Source organism: Podarcis tiliguerta (assembly GCF_965153285.1).
Source record: "Podarcis tiliguerta genome assembly, chromosome: 16".
Taxonomy (NCBI): Eukaryota; Metazoa; Chordata; class Lepidosauria; order Squamata; family Lacertidae; genus Podarcis; species Podarcis tiliguerta.
In genome coordinates this window covers 37051548-37070081 of record NC_139549.1, presented here as the reverse complement: position 1 = coordinate 37070081, position 18534 = coordinate 37051548, and the positions used below count along the sequence as shown (strand labels likewise).

General features: G+C 45.3%; 1 protein-coding gene across 2 annotated transcripts in view; it reads left to right on the top strand.

Annotated features, from left to right (window-relative positions):
* TMEM132C (transmembrane protein 132C) overlaps positions 1-18534 on the top strand; it is a 247260-nt gene that overhangs the window by 180647 nt on the left and 48079 nt on the right. For both annotated transcript variants that reach the window (XM_083418171.1, XM_083418172.1), the window contains exon 4: positions 1832-2018. In XM_083418171.1, the coding sequence (XP_083274297.1) occupies positions 1832-2018 (187 nt within the window). The remainder of the gene's footprint in view (positions 1-1831; positions 2019-18534) is intronic.

Genomic DNA, 18534 nt, shown 5'->3' with positions numbered 1-18534 from the left:
GGCTGTCTAGGAGCCCAAATCTGATCATGATAGAGCATGCCCAGCCCTGATTTAAAGCATATGTTTAAATGCAGTCTTTTGTGGGGGTTTCTTCTTCTTCTTAATTGCAGCTTAATGCCAGAATGTGCTGGAGCAGACCTAATATGTGAAAGAGACACAAAGCATAAGGAGATTTGCCACTGCTGGATGATCCAAAGTGAATCCAGGCCCCGGTTTGATAATTGCTACCCACTTTTAAGAAACTGAAACTTTGGAGAGAAAAAATAGATACCTTCCCTGAGAATTCCCGAAGAGGTGTCTAACGTAACTATAGCCTCTCTCTGAAGCTTTAAAGCCCTTAAACTGTTGCTATCACCTGTGGAGGAAAATGCTGTTTTGCTTTCAGTGTCTGCGGAGAGAGACTTCCACATCGGATGAATACTAAGCAGAAATCTGACTTTTCAAAAGAACAAAGATATGGGAAGGGGGAAGGAGGGAGAGAACCTGAATTTGAAAGGGGATTTATTTCTAGAGCAATCCGCTTAGGTGTTTTATTGCGTACACGCTAAAGAGTTTAGAAGAAACAGTTAACTCCAATTAAAAACAAAATGAAAGGAGACGAAGAAAGGGAGGCAAAGCAAACCATTAGCTAAGGCAATGATAGCTGAAGGCAAGTGACTTGCAAGCGGCCCTTTTCATCTGCTGGGAGTATTGCAAGAGCTATGGAACCACAGGAAGGAGAAGCACAATAATGATGTTCCATAGTTTTGGGGTGGGAATGCTTCACTTTGTACCTGAGGTAGTGTGTGTATTGCTCTAGGACCCAAAAATAAGCAGGATGGTGTACCGGAGTCTGGAGATCAAGGGTCCGTTAAAGGTACAGAAAAGCAAAAAGCTAAACAAAAATATATGTTGGCAAGTCTAGTCCTGGCTATATTCCTACTTTGGCCACAGTGGGGAGCTTAGTGCAGCATCTCAGAACTGAGGTGAAATGGGCTGGTCTGCTTTGGGGGAAGACACTTTTCACTGATTCCAATTAAATTCTAATCAGAGTAGACCTATTTGGTTTTTTGTTTGTTTGTTATTATACATAACATGCAACCATTTTACTTCTTTATCGTATGACCTCTGGGTTTGTTAACATTTTATGATGCTTTGTATTCCTACATATAGTTAAGGTGATTTGATTAACTTTCTCTGAGAGTTTTAATTTTATATCTAATACATTTATTAATTTAATGCAAATTAATAGGGAGGGAGCAAAAAGAAGGAAGTTAAGGGGGTATGCTACCTACCACCAAAGAACTTGCCACGTCATTTTGCTACTCTTTTCTCATAGACATGGCCCCTGTTTTCAATCCCAGCCCCTGTGAATTCCAATAAAATGTTCAAATAATTAAAGCAGAGGGTGTGGAATCACAGGCTCTGGCATCGAATGAGGCTGTCTAAGTTTCTCTATCTGACCCTCAGGACTCTCTTCAAGCCACAGGCCCTCCCCAGACATACTTTATCTCTGGTTCTGTTTTGAGAGCTTTTGATTGGCTAGAATGTGTCCTTCAACTCTGATCATGTCTCTTGCTTGTCTGGATGGAGAATAAAGAGTAGTATTTGAGTGTGTGCCGAAGCTATTCTACTGTCCAAAGGTCAGATTTGTACGTTTTGCTCCGCACACTTTCATCTCTGGTCCTGCAAGGGTGCATGGAAGGAAATGTGGCCCTTAGGCTGAAAAATGTTCCTCATTCCTGATGTGAACTTTCACCTTGGCCATACAATGTTTCCCAATCTATTTAATTGAATGCCTTTTCTGCATTTCTTCTCTCAACCCCACCCCCAACCCCTGTCATTATTCCAGAAATAATAACAATATGTTCAGCGAGGTGGTGCGGCTGAACTTTGAAATAGCCAGCTTCAGCAGTCTTTCCGGAACACAGCCTATCACCTGGCAGGTGGAATATCCTCGAAAGGGGACAACAGACCCAGCCCTGTCTGAAATCTTCATTTGCCAGAAGGATCTTGTCGGGATTGTTCCATTGGCGATGGTAAGAGAGTTCACGTAGACAGACGTGGTCCTTTTCAAATTTTACTTTTATTGCCATTTATTAATTCTGAGACTTCTTACATGGTGAGTACTGCAAAGTAATAATTTATTTTATTCTGCCTATCTCGCAAGCAGCTCAGGGTACATGGCTCCCCACTACCACCATGTTATCTTGACAATAAATAAGGTTTTAAAAAGAAACATTTGAGGAAAAAGAGGATTAGGATGTTGTGGCTTTCTCTCTGATTTCTCCCCTAGTCAGAATCCAGTCTGCATTTTATGGTATGCCTATGGCAGGGATGGAGAACTTGTTCTGAAGAAAAGTGCTGAAGAAAAGGCAAAGTTTCCCACCTCCTCCTTCCCTCTCCTTCCCTAACTCTACCTGTTGCGCTGCTGTTCAGATAAAGCCCCATGCCCGGACATGCTCTCTCCTGCTTGCTCCTTCAATGAATGAGCAAGAGGACTGATGGATTGTCTAAGCTGCTTGCTCTCTCCTGAAGAGGCCCACAGGGACACGGGGTGGTTGCAAAGACCTCTTGTGAGACTCCCGTCTCCGACTTGGTGGCCAGGAGGCAGCAGCTCTGAGGCACCTTTGGCGTTGCGGCTGGGGCTGGAGGGGGTAGAATTCCTGCCCGGCAGAGTCCAAACTTTTTCCCAGCCCATGCCAGTCCTTCCCCAGGGCTTCCCTCCTGGCATGTGTCCTTGGGCAAGGCATGCACCCAGCAGTAGGAGCATGAAGAGGAGAGCTGCCGGCATGCCCAGAACCCGCCAGTGCCCACCTCATATGAGCCCCTCATGCTGCACAGCCAATGAGAGGTGGTTAGGGAAGGGATGTGCTTTGTGTCTTCACCTGCTCTCCAGCACCATCCTACTATGCCTGCTGCAGCTGGGGCTCCAGCACTCCTGGGACACCACCAAGCCCACCAGAGAGCACAGGCTGCTGCTGCTACTGGGAACTTGCAGAGCTGAAAGGGTGAACAAGAGAACCAGCAGGTGGCAGGTGGCCCATCTGTAGAGGGGTTACCGCAGGGGTGCAGCAGAGTCCACCTGTTGCCTCCAGGGGACACCCCATACAACGTTCACAAGATTAGGGGGTGCAATGCTTGCTTTGCCCTGGGTGCTGGCAACCCACGCTAGGCCACTCCATCTGCCCATGTGTCAGTGCACTGGGAAGACATTGCAAGTACTACATAGCCATTCAGTTCTGACTACACAGGGACATCACTGGGGGTGAGCAAAGTCAAGTGAGAGCAAGTGATGACGTTGTGAACAAGCAGGCAAAACAGAAAATTCTAGGCAACAGCAGGGAGTGGTTGAAAAGGAAGTCAGGGTGATTTTGATGGGAGGAAAAGTTTGTGGAATAACTGTGAATAGTTTTGACTCAGCCCCAGTTAGATTACAGAAAGAAAAGCAGTTCAGACTACTTGATGTTAGTGGGCAGCTCAGGAACCTTCTCTTGGGGAAAGTCAATTGCGATTTATAGTACTTCATCCAAAAAAAGAGAGGAGGGGATAAAAATCAGACAGCAGCCTGGTACGAGGACACCTACTAAAAATGTGCTTTGAAACACCTTCTTAGTGCTGAGTGCATCTGTTTCTCTGCCATGCCCGGTGATAAGGCATGGCGGGAGCTCTAATGTGTCGCACTGATAAAATCCAGGTGTATAATGTGTCAGTGGTTAAAAAAAAAAAATGCCTTTGCTAGCAGGATATGACTAGATAAAGGGAAGCTCCCTGCTTTCTCTTTAGCTTTGCAGTTCCAGCCGGGCTCTTTTAAAAAATTTCTTCTTCATTTGAACGTTAATCTCCTGCCGAGCTGATTACCTGGCAATATCCTTGTTCGGAATCACAGAGAGAGTGAGACAGAGGGAGAAAGAGTCAAAGGGAAAGTTTGATGCAGCCATCTGCTAAGAAGTCAGAATTGCTCTGTGCATTCAGGCAAGCTAAGTGCTGCCAACTCTATATTAAAAAATTTAGGTCCCCTGTGTTACGTACCAAGTTTTCCCCTCAAAGTTAGATTTTGGAAATTTAGAACAGAGTGGGGCCTGTGGAAGACCTGCTGATGCAGTAGAATGAAATAGTGGAACTCTGAGTACAGGTCAGTTTGCTTTCTCTCAGTTTCTCATTTTTCCACTCAGTTCCCTACATTTCTGTAGCAATTTCTGATTTATTTATTTTAAGTCTTCATGTAAATTCATGAGTATCTTAGTGTGAAAGCATTTTTATGAATTATTTTTACCAATGTATGCATTATTATGTACACGTTTCCCTAATATATGCATTGTTCTACAAATCATTGGGTTAAAGAACTGCATGGCAAAATTAGGAGAAGTGTGAGTTTTGAAGATCAGTATATTGCTTTGAGAAGAGAAGAGTGAATTGGGTCGATTTTCATTAAGGTGAATGGGCGGCACCATTACAGACTGCATCTCGGTGCGGGTGGGGACACTCTTTTTGAATGCCTGAATGTGGCCCTCCATGCCTCTCTCTCTGGCCCTTGGAACTCTCCCTAGGCCACGCCCCTCTCTGGCCTTGCATTGCAACCTGAACACTTTTGCCAGGCTGCAATGTATCCTTGAATGCCTCCTGCTTGCCTGGATGAAGGATGGAGACGGTTGTGTGGGTGGCCTCACTCATCAATGGCATGCGCCCCTCAAAACATTGCCCAGAAGGTCCAGTATACCTGAAGGAGCGTCTCCACCCCCATCGTTCTGCCCGGACACTGAGGTCTAGTGCCGAGGGCCTTCTGGTGGTTCCCTCACTGCGAGAAGCCAAGTTACAGAGAACCAGGCAGAGGGCCTTCTTGGTAGTGGCACCCGCCCTGTGGAATGCCCTCTCAAAGAGAAGAACAACTACCAGGCTTTTAGAAGACATCTGAAGGCAGCCCTCTTTAGGGAAGCTTTTAATGTTTAACAGACTACTGTATTTTAATAGTTTGTTGGAAGCCGCCGAGAGTGGCTGGGGAAACCCAGCCAGATGGGCAGGGTATAAATAATAAATTATTATTATTATTATTATTATTATTATTATTATTATTATTATTATTATTAATTTGGCCCTCAGGCTGGAAACTGATCACACCTCACTAATGAAAGCTGCTTTGCAGCTCTCAGCAGTCCTGAGAATTCCTCCCCTTTTCAGCCTCCAGCTTCCCAGTCCTGTTTCTGTTACAGACTGGCTCAGACATCTCAGCTGTCACAGTTGTTCCTTGCATCCTGGGGAGAAAGGCTCCCTCGCCTTATCCTCCTTCCTTCTGATCTGGCAGGCAAAGGCAGCAACTGTGGGCACATATGGTGGCTGCGGCACTTGGCAGCCGCCGGATCGAAAAGCATCGCTCCGTGATGTCGCTCACAAGCAAGCAGCATCTGTGGCAAGAACAGGCTGGCTCATCTCGATTCTGGCCAATTCTGAAGTTTCTCCAGCATCTACTGCTCATGCTGCTACAGCAGCTGTAAAGTTGCCCCTGGGGCTCTGTTGACTGGGCTGGCTTATGGTATCACTGTCTTTTCCGCTACATACGAAGGCTTAAGTATCATTTTTACCTCTTGGTCGTCAAGCTGTGGCTTAGAAGAAATGCTGCAAAAATCCTCCTGGAAGACAGTCAAGACAAGCTCATGGCTCCATGGAAAGAATGTAGACCGTTTGCTGGAGTTTCAGCATGAAATACAAAAGACAAAACCATATATACGTAATAAGCACTTTTTTAAAAAAAAACTACTTGTCAACTCCTCCCCAGCAGTGTCTGAGCTTCAGCGATGTCACAGAATGTGCATGATTATTCCAACTTCTAGGAAGAGAGCAGGCAGTTGTGAAAATAAGGCAATGTCTATGGGTTGCGAAAGATTTTTTGGTTGGAGAGGAAAGGAGAGAGTATAGCTGAGTGGGCAAGCAGAGTGGTGGAGTCCATGTTTTGCATGTAGAAGGTTCTACATTCAATCCCTGGTGACTCCAGCTGAAAGGACCCTAGGGAGGAGGATTGCCAGAGATTTTGGAGACCACAGAAGGCTAGCCCAGTCCAGGAAAAGACTGTCTCTTCCCTCTCTCCTACCCATTCCTCGTGTTGTGTTGTGGCAACCTAACAACAGAGGGATGCATCACTTCTGAAGACCCTTTCTCAAAGTATTTGCGAAAGGGGTGAGCAGTTTCATAACCTGGGCATGGAGAGTCTGTTTTTCTTTTGGATCACTTGCTGTGCAGAATGAGACCTTCCTCAAACAATTTTCTAGTATCATTGTGGAAAGGGCCACATTCCATGCCATTACAGAGTCTGAGGACCACGATGCTGCTGACAGACATGCATGTGAGATACATCCAAGGATGCTCAGACCTAATGGGAAAGCAACCATCCAAACTATACTTGCCCCCTCCACCCAGCTTCCAGTAAGTGGCTTTTAAATTGCATTTATACCTCTTCCTTCCAGACCATCCAAGGTCTCTCTCTCTCTCTCTCTCTCTCTCTCTCTCTCACACACACACACACACACACACACACACATTTTGGCTTCATAACCAACCTGTGAGGTAGGCTCACAGTAAGTGGTCCAAGATCACCCAGTGAGCTTAATGTCTGAAGCAGGGATTTCAGCCTGGCTGTCTCCATTCCTAGTCTGACATACTAGCCACTGCATTAGACAAAATTTAAAGTAGTGAGACTGCCACTGAGATTTGTACACTGGATGCAGGTGGTGCTGTGGGTTAAACTACAGAGCCTAGGACTTGCCGATCAGAAGGTCGGAGGTTCGAATCCCCACAACGGGGTGAGCTCCCGTTGCTCAGTCCCTGCTCCTGCCAACCTAGCAATTTGAAAGCACGTCAAAGTGCAAGTAGATAAATAGGTACCGCTCCGGCAGGAAGGTAAACGGTGTTTCCGTGCGATCCTCTGGTTCGCCAGAAGTGCCTAAGTCATGCTGCCCACATGACCCGGAAGCTGTATGCCGGCTCCCTCAGCCAGTAAAGCGAGATGAGCACCGCAACCCCAGTCGGTCATGACTGGACCTAATGGTCAGGGGTCACTTTACCTTTACCTTACAGCCTTCCCCAAGCCCTGAAGCCGTCGCTGAACTCCAATGCCCAGCATCCCTGACCGTTGACCCTGCTGGCTGGGGCTGATGGGAGTTGGAGCCCCAACAACATCTAGAGCAGTGCTCTTCAACCTTCGATCCCCAAGTGATGCTGGATTACAGCTCCCATCAACCATGACCATTCTCTGTGCTGGCTGGGGCTGGTGGGAGTTTAAGTCAAGCAACATCTGAAAAACCAAGACTGGAGAACCCAGCTCTAGAGTGAAGTTTGGGGAAGGCTTCACTAATACATGGCAATTACATCATCACCATACAAGAACGGCAAGTGACCCAGTCAGGAGGGTGGATCATTTTTCTGCGCTTACAGAGGAAATCCTGGATACTGATTGGTTAGTTGGTTGACTTCACTTATATCCCACCTTTCCTTCCAACTGAGCCCAGGGCAGCAAAAACGCAAGCAATAAAACAATAAAAACTTATTTAAAAGATAGCTCAGTCAACAGAGCATGAGACTCTTAATCTTGGGGTCACGGGTTTGATCCCCATGTTGGATGAAAGGTTCCTGCATTGCAGGGCATTGGACTAGATGACCCTCGTGGTCCCTTCCAATGCTTCAATTCTATGAGTCTATCTTAAAAACAATTCAAGTGCAGATGCAGACAGGGAAAGATCTCTGATTGAAAGGCTTGTTGAAAGAGGAAGGTCTTCAGCTGCCAACAAGACAACAGAGATGGAGCCTGTCTAATACTTAATGGGAGGGAATTCCAAAAAGTGGGTGCCACCACACAGAAGACAAGAACCCAGCCCACCTGACATCCTTTCCTCTTCACTTCTGATTCCCTCCTCCCATTCTTCCTTCCTACAGTAATTTCTGATGCTGAGCTGTTGAGAGTCACGGCAAGGAAATATCCATAATGACATAATGACCAAACATCCTTGGTGATGAGAATTTGTCTAGATAATGAATTGTAAACCAAAGAGCCGAGCAAGGCAAAACATGTGTCAGATAACAAAGTGAAAGTGAAAAGCTTTTGTGGGTTGTTTCTTTTCCTTCTTAAAAAAATAATATTTATTTGTTAAATCCTTGGAGGTAACTCATTATGTTGCTGAGGCTTAAAAAATTCCCAGTGAATTTATCATCCTGCCTTCAGACATTACCTTCCATTATGATAAAGCGTTCATTCTCATTAGTGCATTTATTTATTTATTTATTTATTTATTTATTTATTTATTGTTTTTGCTGTCATCATACAAACCCCTTAAGGACCTCATTAATTACTGCTTGGCAGAATCAAGGTGCTTCTCAGCAGCCTACTGCTTGATTGCTTCCTGGAACACTCAGCAAGAAATGTTTAAGGCTTTTGAAACAGCATCAAAAGGTAGCATTTGGAGTTCTGGCTCTTTGAAACAAACACCTTGTCAGAAGAATAACTGCATAGTACTCCAGCAACCTTCTCACCTGCACCTTCCTTTTTGGAATATTGGAATAGTCTCTGAATATTCCCAGAATCTGACATTTGGTGACAGTTACACTGTTTGGTCACTGGTGTACAATGGTGTGGTTTTTTTAGTTTTTGTGTGTTGGACAGTATTTGCTGGTTCCTGTTCAGAAGCATTTATTATCTGGATTTTTGTTGTTGTTCGTTGGTGTGTAGTGTTATTTGAATTATGACTGTTTCTTGATGCACAAAGGTATTTAGTATCAGACAGTTTTTGTTTGCAGTGATATTAGTACACACAGGTCCTGCTCTCTGCCAACTCACTATGCAAAAATTCATTCATCTGCACGTAAAGAATTATGCCCAAACCTCAGTATAAACACAGCATATTCAGTTAGCCGAACATCAATACTTCCTTATTTCCTTGGTTCTGCCTTACTGGTTGGCAAATCAGGAGAGATCAGACAAATAACCCCCCCCCCTTTGTCTCTGTCTTGCTGGTTGGCTGCTCCCATTTCAGAAAAAAACATTGAAAATGCAGGGGGAGAGATTGAAAAAATGCCAGATTAGAAATATTTCCATTGGAAATAATGAGCGGGAGGGGAGCTTCCCCTCCGACATCCCCCTGACATCCCAGTTGCCATCCGTCTGTTTCGAGAGTGACCTCCCCATCCCAGTAAACCTGTGAAATCCAGAGTCTAAAATTGCTAAACTTTCCCAATGACATCTTTGAAATGCACTTAAAAAATTAAGATGGCAATATTTGGAATATCTTTCATGAGAGCTGCTGAAGCTTGAATTGGAACCCATGGACCTGTGAAGTTCTGCCAACGCGAAGAGCATTCATGAGCAAAAAAGGGCTTTTGCCACATCAGCTGGTCATGGGTTTTGCTTGACCTAGAAGGCCTTCAAAGGCTTCCTGGTCAGATTGTGACTTGGCCTGGACAACGTCCATACTGTATTATTATTATTTTTACTTCTGTCTCCTCTTCTTTCTCTCTTGACTGGGCAGCTTCCTACAGCTCTGAAAAGGTTTTGCTTTTCATAGGAACCTTCACTTTAACTTGCTGAGAACTCTTCATTGATCTGCTCCCCTACATGTCATAGTCTCCATTTTAGATGGTAGATTTTAGCATTTTGATGGCTGTCATGATGGATTTAAAAGAAAATAGGTAGGACCGGTTGAGGTTGGCACTGAAATGTCAAGTCTTTGTGAGATTCCAGTGTCAATGTCAATGTCAATGTCTGCCTCACCAGAGAGATTCCAATGTCAGATTCTAATTCTTAAAAAAGTTTGGTTAATTTTGCATATCAGTGAATTCCAAATCAGCACCGGTTGTCATGCTTGGTCACAGACCACAATAGACATGGTCTAGGTTAAAAAGGATGTGTTTTATAAGACTAATTTAGATTGCCTTGAGAATGTGCTGGCACTCCTCCAGATGTTGGACCATCAATCCTATTATGCCTGAGCATTGGCCATGCTGGCTAGAGCTGATGGGAGTCCAACCACATCTGGAAGGCCCCAGGTTCTGCATCCCTGATACAGGCCGAGCCCTTGAAAATCCATGCCACCTCTTTTCAGTAACATTGCAAAAGGCATTAACAACTGAAGCCCACTGCACATTGTGAGTGCTGTCACGCTACAATTGTCAGCGTCTGTAATGGCACGCTGGAGAGAACGGAAACTTTAGCAAATGAAATGGAAAGGAGAGGATTGGCAGCATTAATTTTAATCTGGACTCCTCAAGTCTGAGTTCTCCCCTGCTTCCCCTCCCTGCTTTATCAGCCTGATTGTCCCTTTTGCAGGATTTGTTACCTCCCCAAACAATAATAAATGCTCTTGCATTGCAATTTATTACACTCGTAAGCCTTCTGAAATCCCCTATTAGTGAAAAATGGTTACCCTGCAGTTTGTATGAGCTGATGTCTATCGAATACCAAGTATCAGTATTGGCATTTTGAGGGATGCTGTCCTCCGTATTCCGAGGAGGCTGTAACAAAATGAGGATTCACTGTGTTTTGTGGGAACTCTGGGCGAACGCAAGCCAGGCTTTCTTAAACAGGACAGCTGAGCCTTCAACATGCAGCAAAAGTGGACAAAAGAACTCTTTTCACTTAAGCATTTTTGAATGATCACCTTTTCGATTTTTAAAACATTTAAACATGGAAAATAAGCACATGGAATAGAAAGGCTCTACCTAGATTCTATCCTGCCTTTTCTCTGTATGTTGGATGTTGTGCAGATTCCAGAGAATTCAGGCATCCAAGAAACTGCAGAGGGCAGACCAGGGAAAGGAAAGCTCAGATCCAGGGGCCAAATGTGGCCCTGCAAGCCCCTCCCCCATCTGGTCCTTGAGCCCCTCCCCAGGCCACAGACTCCACTGGCCCTGCTCTGTAGCCTAAGGGCTTTTGCCTGTCTGGAATGCAGCCTTGAACTCTAATAATGCCTCTTTGTTTCTTCCCTCCATGGAGGAAACAAAACCTGTGCAAAAGTAACATCGCATTCATTGTTCCACCCACTGTTGCCTCTGTCCCTGCCCCCGACTGCCCTTGGAAGCTTGCCCAGAAAGGAAGGTGTCCCTCAGGCTGAAAAGGTTCCCCAGCAGACCACCAAAAAGAGGATTTTAGAATGCAAGGAAATGTACCCACAAATATCTCTTGGCCACCTTAAAAGCAGCCAGCAAAAACCCTGCATCCCATCCATAAGAATTTCAGCAAGATGTTTATCTTCCCTTTCATAACCTATGAATGACATTTATCTTCTTATTCATTTCTGGAGATGGGAAGCCACAGCATGAAAGCCGTTGGATGCCTCAGATTCTCCCAACCTGGACCACAACCCCCATCATCCCTGACTCTGGCCAGGCAGTGCCTGGGGCTGGTGGGAGTTGCAGTCCAAAACAAGTGAATGGTCACAGGGTGGGGAAGGCTTCAATGTACTCTGGTAGCGCTGTGGGTTAAACCACAGAGCCTAGGACTTGCCGATCAGAAGGTCGGCGGTTCGAATCCCCGTGACGGGGTGAGCTCCCATTGCTCAGTCCCTGCTCTTGCCAACCTAGCAGTTTGAAAGCACATCAAAGTGCAAGTAGATAAATAGGTACCGCTCTAGCGGGAAGGTAAATGGCATTTCTGTGCGCTGCTCTGGTTCTCCAGAAGCGGCTTAGTCATGCTGGTTACATGACCCGGAAGCTGTATGCTGGCTCTCTAGGCCAATAAAGCAAGATGAGCGCCACAACCCCAGAGTCGGTCACGACTGGACCTAATGGTCAGGGGTCCCTTTACCTTTACCTTACTCCATGTTGAGAAATTCCCTGCACTTCTCAACTGTGGAGGATGGTGCCCCTTGAGATGGGAAGGGCAGAAGGCAAGGGAGGCCGACAGTAGCGGGAGAAGGAGCCAATGCCAAGAGGAGCCAGAGTCAACAGCAGGTGAACCCAACTAATTCTGGTTTGGACCCCATTTCCCTCCCTGCTGAATTCTACAAAGGCAATGCAGGGGCTAAGGAGGAGGAGGCTGATAAGCCGTGTCATCTCCTGTGTTGGTCCTAAGTGAAGAGCAGGGAAGTCAGAGAATTCTGGTGGAGATGGGAATTGCCTGTGCTCACTTACTTGTTCCATGTCTGAAATGGAAATCAATGCAGCAAATATGAGCAGCATTCACTTTTGTTGCTTTCAATCTGCAAACGAAATGTAATTGATGATGGCTGCCGCCACCCCACCCCCTTTTGCATTTTATTTCTATTGCATTGAAACAAATGGGGTGAAATCACGTAATGACAATGTAACATGTAATTTACACAATTAATTATGTGCATTGTGTAAATTACTGGTTATGTTCTGCATTATTAACATAGACAGTAAAATCATACCAAACACGAAGAAATCTGTTATTACTTTTTTGACCTCTCCAGGTCTATAAATGGATGTGGATAATATAATAAATCATGAATACACGTAGAGCTTCACAAACAAAGGTTTTGGTAAAAAAATGCAGCTCATCTACCTGGAAAACATCCACGTCTACGGTTGTTTTTGTTTTAATAGACTTGTTGCAATTTCTATTATCTCAAAAGTCTTGAATGTATTACTGATGTTTCTAGCCCCCTTTTTGTCTTCACGTTGATATTTCATACCTGTTTTCCGCTATAAATCTGTTCTATGCTTGATTTTGCATCTCAATAATAATTTTAAAAGATATGTAAATTGCTTAATCTCACCACAGTGAATAGCAATGAAAAAACGCAGGTTTTTGTGTGTGAAAGATGACCTGCAGTGGCACAGAAACAATGTGGCATGTCTCAACTACAGGGTGGAATGGAAAACGATGCCCTTTACATCTCGTTTTTAAGGAGTTAGGTAGGTGAAAGCTGGCTGAGGACAGGTTGAGCTTTGATGTTGGCAGAACCCTGTTTGCAAAAGCATATCAGCCTCCAGTGCTACTCAGTCCATAAAATAAGGAGTTTGCTGTTCTGTTTTGACCAAAAAAAAAGTTTCCTTGGAAGAAAAAGAGTGAGAGCAAATGGGTGCACTGATTGTGAAGTTACTCCTCTGCTTCCCCTGCCTCCACCCCCTTTGTTGGCATTTTTATGGCTGCTTCACCATCACATTTCTCTCTGCCGCATGATCAAGTGCCTATGTTATTACTAGTGCTTATCAAAAATTAAAGAGGTGCCTCCAAAATGAGGTGAGAGCCGGTGGTAATGTCTCCCTGCAGACTTGCCAAATGGACTAAATTAAACTGAGATTTTACTTTTGTTATATATATATATATATATTTGGAAGGGAGCTGGGGTAGGCAACTTTCACTTGGGCTGCTTTCTTTCTCTCTCTCTTTCTCAAAATTGGATTCTGAAAATAAAACCCACAAATAGATGCCCAAGTGCTCAAGCATCATTCCCCAGCACCTCTTGCTAAAAAATTGAAGAGCTGGAGAGATGTCTGCAGGAAGGATTCCTCCCGTTACAAGGCGAAAGGCGCACCCTTAATAAACCACCATCCTCTTAATCCGCAAAGTTAAAACAAGCCAGAAAATCCCTAGTGCGGTGGTAGAAACAACTTAATGTGCTATGCAGAGGTGGGGGGCAGAGGTTGGTGTGCTTTTAAATTATTTATTTGATAACACTCTTGCCCTAGAGTATGTGGGGAGAGAGGGAGAGGAAAGAGAAAGAAATGAGGGCCTTGTTTCTTAATCCCTTATCCAGGGATTAAGTCAAGCCATTGATTGAACCATCTAGCATGTTATTGTCTGCAGTACATCCCAGGAGTCCTTTTCCAGCCCAAGCTGTAGCAGATGCTGGGAACTGAACCATGGACCTTCTGCATATAAAGCAGAGACTCTACCACTGAACTATGTTCCTTAATAGTTTGCTGGTTTCTTTAATTTATATCCTGACTTTCCCCTCAACGGAGCCCAAGATGGTTGAAAAAACAACAACCACAAGGCTGTTAGAAGAGTACGATTTAACCTAAAATAAAACCATTGGAAAACCATTGGAAAACAGTTTTAAAATTTGCATCGCATTCAGTTCTTCTCCAAAGGCATCTGCTTGGACACTGTTACAATAGGATGATTGACTAGATGGGCCTTTGACCTGCGTTCAGTGGGACATTTCTTAGGTCTGACCAGCAAGGTAAGGGCAGCCTGGTCCCAAATGAATATAAAAGCCCAATAAACAGCTCACAACCTTGTTCTGGCCTAGAAGAATCAGATCTTCCTCTTCTACCTTTTTGCTCCACTCCCTTTTCCTTGTGTGTTTTGTATTTTTAAGCTTGTATGCAGTTGGGTCTGGTCCATTAGGATGAATGGGGCACTGTCCCACCAAGCTCAGTAAGCCTTCATTCAAGGCCTCATTCTGTCTACATTCAGCCTATGGGATGATTCTGGCTGTCAGCTTCCTTTTTCCTTAGCTTCTCAGTTGCCTTTGTAACACTCAGGGCTGTCTTAACCATAGGCACCAGCGGTGCGGGGCACCCGAGCGGCGGGCTCTCAGGGGTGCCAGGCCAAGAGTCTGGGGCCCAAGAATTGGAGTCCGGAGAAGAGCCCAGCCATCGGTCAGAGCGCTGCAGCAGGCTCTTCTGCTGTGGGCAGCTCTGCGCCGCAGGTTCGGGGGTGAGTGAGCCAGCGAGATGCTGAGGTGGCTGGCCGGCTCCGTGCTCCTGTGCGCCTGGGATTGCCATAGGGCCATGGAGAAGCCCTCCCAGCTCAAGCTGCTCACACCACAAGGTGCCTGGCTTTTCTCAGTCACCAACACTGATGCCTCAGGCTGGTTTGTTGCGCCAGGCTCCTCTTATTTCCTGTTTTCTTTTCCTGAGCAGAGATAAGCCTGGTGTCAGTAGATCTTCGCACCCTGGCCCCGCATATGCTTAAGATGGCTCTGGTAACACTAGCAGTGAGGAGGACGAGGACAGCGCTAGAATTAGTTTGCCTGGTTGTCATTGGCTCTGGCCCCACCTACCAGTGGGTTCCCTGCCTTCTGCCCTTCCAGTTCCATTGGGCACTGACCCCCACGGCTCATACTGCTGATAGCAGTGCTCCCATCTCTCTATATATAGATGTGAGCCACTGTGGAAGACAATGAGCACTCACACTTTATAGTGTGGGCGCCCTTTGTGGGATCGCACGCGGTGCTACAGTTCCCAGGGAACTTATTAGTAGAAGGGGGGCTGGCTTGCCTCTCAGCGTTATTATTTGGAGGTTCACGCCCAGCCTCAGTAATCAAGTTTCTTGCTGGGAGGTGGGGCCAGCCCCATTTATAAATAGGGAGTAGAGCCTGCGATAGCCAGCCAGTCGGCTCTGGAGATTCACCCTCCCTACACTCCCTTTGTTTAATGTTTCTTGTTTGCAGGTTAACTTTTTCTTCCTGTTTAGCGGGCACTGCTACAGTCTTTGACTGGTTGCTGTTGAAGGACCAGGAAGAAATTTTCCTGCATTGGCAGCTTTTGTCTTCCCCATAGCAATTCATCACAACTTTGTCGGTTATGGTCTTGAATGCAATCCGTTAGTCTTTTCTTCGCTATAATGGGTGGGTGGCATGAAGTGGTGACTCATCCCCCTGCGGCAGCCATTCCAGGGTCCCCTCTTAAAGGGGTTATATAATGGGTGTCACTGGCCATACACTGAAAGATTGTCAGTGAACTACCCTACATGTGGGGATATGGGCTGGGCTGCCTGCTACACTTACGTCTCACAGAGCACCCCCATATCCCATTTACCCTGATGTGCCCTAGTTCCCCTGGCTGGGGGGCTGGGAGGGATACACACCCAAGGCCTAAGCCAAGATCTTCCTACATTTGGAAGTTTAATAAAATTGTGGCCTGATTTTTAATTCCATAACTTTGTCAGAGTCTTTATTCCTTTCTTATGATCCCTGGGGGCTGGGGCTGTCACGCCTGGACACGCAATAACAGTTTGTTGCCTGTATAGGATATCCTGTTTCTTAATGTTTGATGTTGTGGTTTTATATATGCTGTAAGCCACCCAGAGTGGCTGGGGAAACCCAGCCAGATGGGCAGGATATAAATAAAATCATTATTATTATTAGGGATGAAATGCATATATTGCTGGTGGTGTTGATGATGTTATGAGCCCCTCCACACTCTAGTCTGAAGCTATGCTTCTGTGCAGAGACAGATTTTTAGTATTTCCATCAACAACAGCCTTGTAGACTAAAAGCTTTGCTTTTGTAAACATGGGGGCTGGGAGTTGCTGATACCCTGAAAAAAGTCTGCATTGGGAAGGAAGTTGCTAACTTACAGAATCTGGGTTGTATCCATTACTGCTGAAGTCCCCTACCCAGCCCCCACTGGGCACACTTCCACACCAGCTGCGTGCACAAATGTATGTTTTTAGATAAAATATTCATGCATTTTGTTACACTGCTGCTCTCTGTTGATCACAGCTATTATACCATCTCTGCTAAGTAAATTAGCAAATAAATAAGTTATTGTAGCCATAGGGCCGAGTACATAATGTTGCTGCATTTTTAATTTTGGTTTTAAAAGGGATGAGACTCAAATTGCACAGGACAGATTGCCTCTCTCTCTCTCTTTAAAAAATCTCAGATTTTGTGGACATAGCATGGGTCCCTCCCACAATAACTGTTTACAGAATTGAGGGGTGGATTTCCTTCTTGATAGCTTCAAAGCCCATCTTGAAGCAGTAGCTAGAGCTCATTCATTACGTACAGGGAAGTGAGTATCTGCAGGGGACTGGATGTCTCTAACACTGGGATAGGGACCTCCAGCCTGCACCATCACCTTCCCCCTCCAGACTCTTCATTTGGCCTTTGAGAATCTTTCCCAAGCCACACCTACTTTCCCCAGGCCCGGTCCCTTATAATACTCCTTGAGGGTTTTTGCCTGGCTGGGATGTGTCACAGAACTGTGATAATGGCTCCATCTGCACTGCACATTTAGAGCAGTCTCATTCCACTTCAAACAGCAATGGCTTTCCCCAAATAATCCTGAGAATAGTAGTTTACTAAGGGTGCTATGAGTTGTTAGGAGACCCACTCGCCCACTCGCCAAGCTGTAATTCTCAGAGTGGTTTAACCGCCAATCCCTTTTCCCAGGGAATTCTGGGAATTTTATCTCTGTGGGGTAAATAGAGGTCTCCGAACAACTCTCAGCACCTATAACATACAGCTCCTGGTATTCTTTGGAGGAAGCCGTGACTCGTTAATGTGGCAATATACTGCTTTAAATGTATAGTGAAGATGGGACCTTAGTAGGTGCATAGATGATACAATATTTTGTTGCAGGCTCCACTCACCAGAGCTAATTTTATAGATGAACCCAGAGAGCAAAGGATGGGAGAAGTGCTGATCATTAGTCTTCATTGGAACAAGGTCCTCAGCACTGCCTCCCCATTACCCTCTGCCTCATCCTCTAATGGAGCGCAACTTCTCTTGCACAACAAGCGTGAATGCTAAGAAGCAAATGGCTGGCAAAGGTCCAGGCGGAAAAAGAACCCAGTGCTTCCCACCCCAGCAAACTGACAGCCCTCCAAGTGACTTTCAGTTTTCATAGACAGAATGCCTCTTGACAACAATGAGAGAGAGAGAGAGAGAGAGAGAGAGAGAGAGAGATCAGCCAGCATTTTCCAGCACTCAAAAAACAGAACAAAACTTTCTTGACAAGCTTGGCATGAAACAAAAATGAAAAAGAACCTCTCCAGTTTAAAATTCTCCCACCTCGCTGTAAAATTTCCCTATGAAATGGGAAACAGTCACCAGCCAATAATATTCTCCTTCCACTGCCTCTGGATGACCTATTTATTGAGCATTCATCCTGATTTAGAAGCACAAAGCTTATGTGGAAGGTAGCTTATAGCTGGTCTTCTTTGGGTGTTTGTTCTGATCTGTTTGCAGGGAGGTTATACAACAGTGAGGAATTGCCCTGATTTGCTGGTGGGGTGTTTATGCACCTTCCCATTAATCATTTGATCACTCCATATTTCCCCACCATTTTCCTACATGAAAAAACTTTTTTAAAAAGTGGATTTGTTGTGCTGGGGCAAGAGAGCACTTTAATTGTCTACAAAGCTAAATTCGCCAGTATATGCTTAGAGGCCTCCTGCAAAATACTGACAGTCCAGAGGTATAGAATTCAGTGTGTGTGGCTCTAAAACCCACACTGTCCCTCACTGCCTTTAGCTGGTTATCTTTTGGATTGCCTTTAGGCCCACCTCCCACCTAGAATGATATAGTGTATGGATAGCTGCCTCCAGTGCTGTTTTTTCTTTTTAAAAAAATGTTTAGGGCAGGCATAGGCAAACTCAGCCCTCCAGATGTTTTGGGACTACAATTCCCATCATCCTTGACCACTGGTCCTGTTAGCTAGGGATGATGGGAGTTGTAGTCCCAAAACATATGGAGGGGCAAGTTTGCCTATGCCTGGTTTAGGGGTACTCTCATTTTCCTACTCATATTGAAATACTGCCCCTCAATGAGGCCAAACTTAGATTCACAAAATGCTTAGGGGTATGCATACCCCTGCGTGCCCCCAGAAAGAAAGCACTGGCTTCCTCTATGGCAACCAAACTTCTAACCCAGGCTT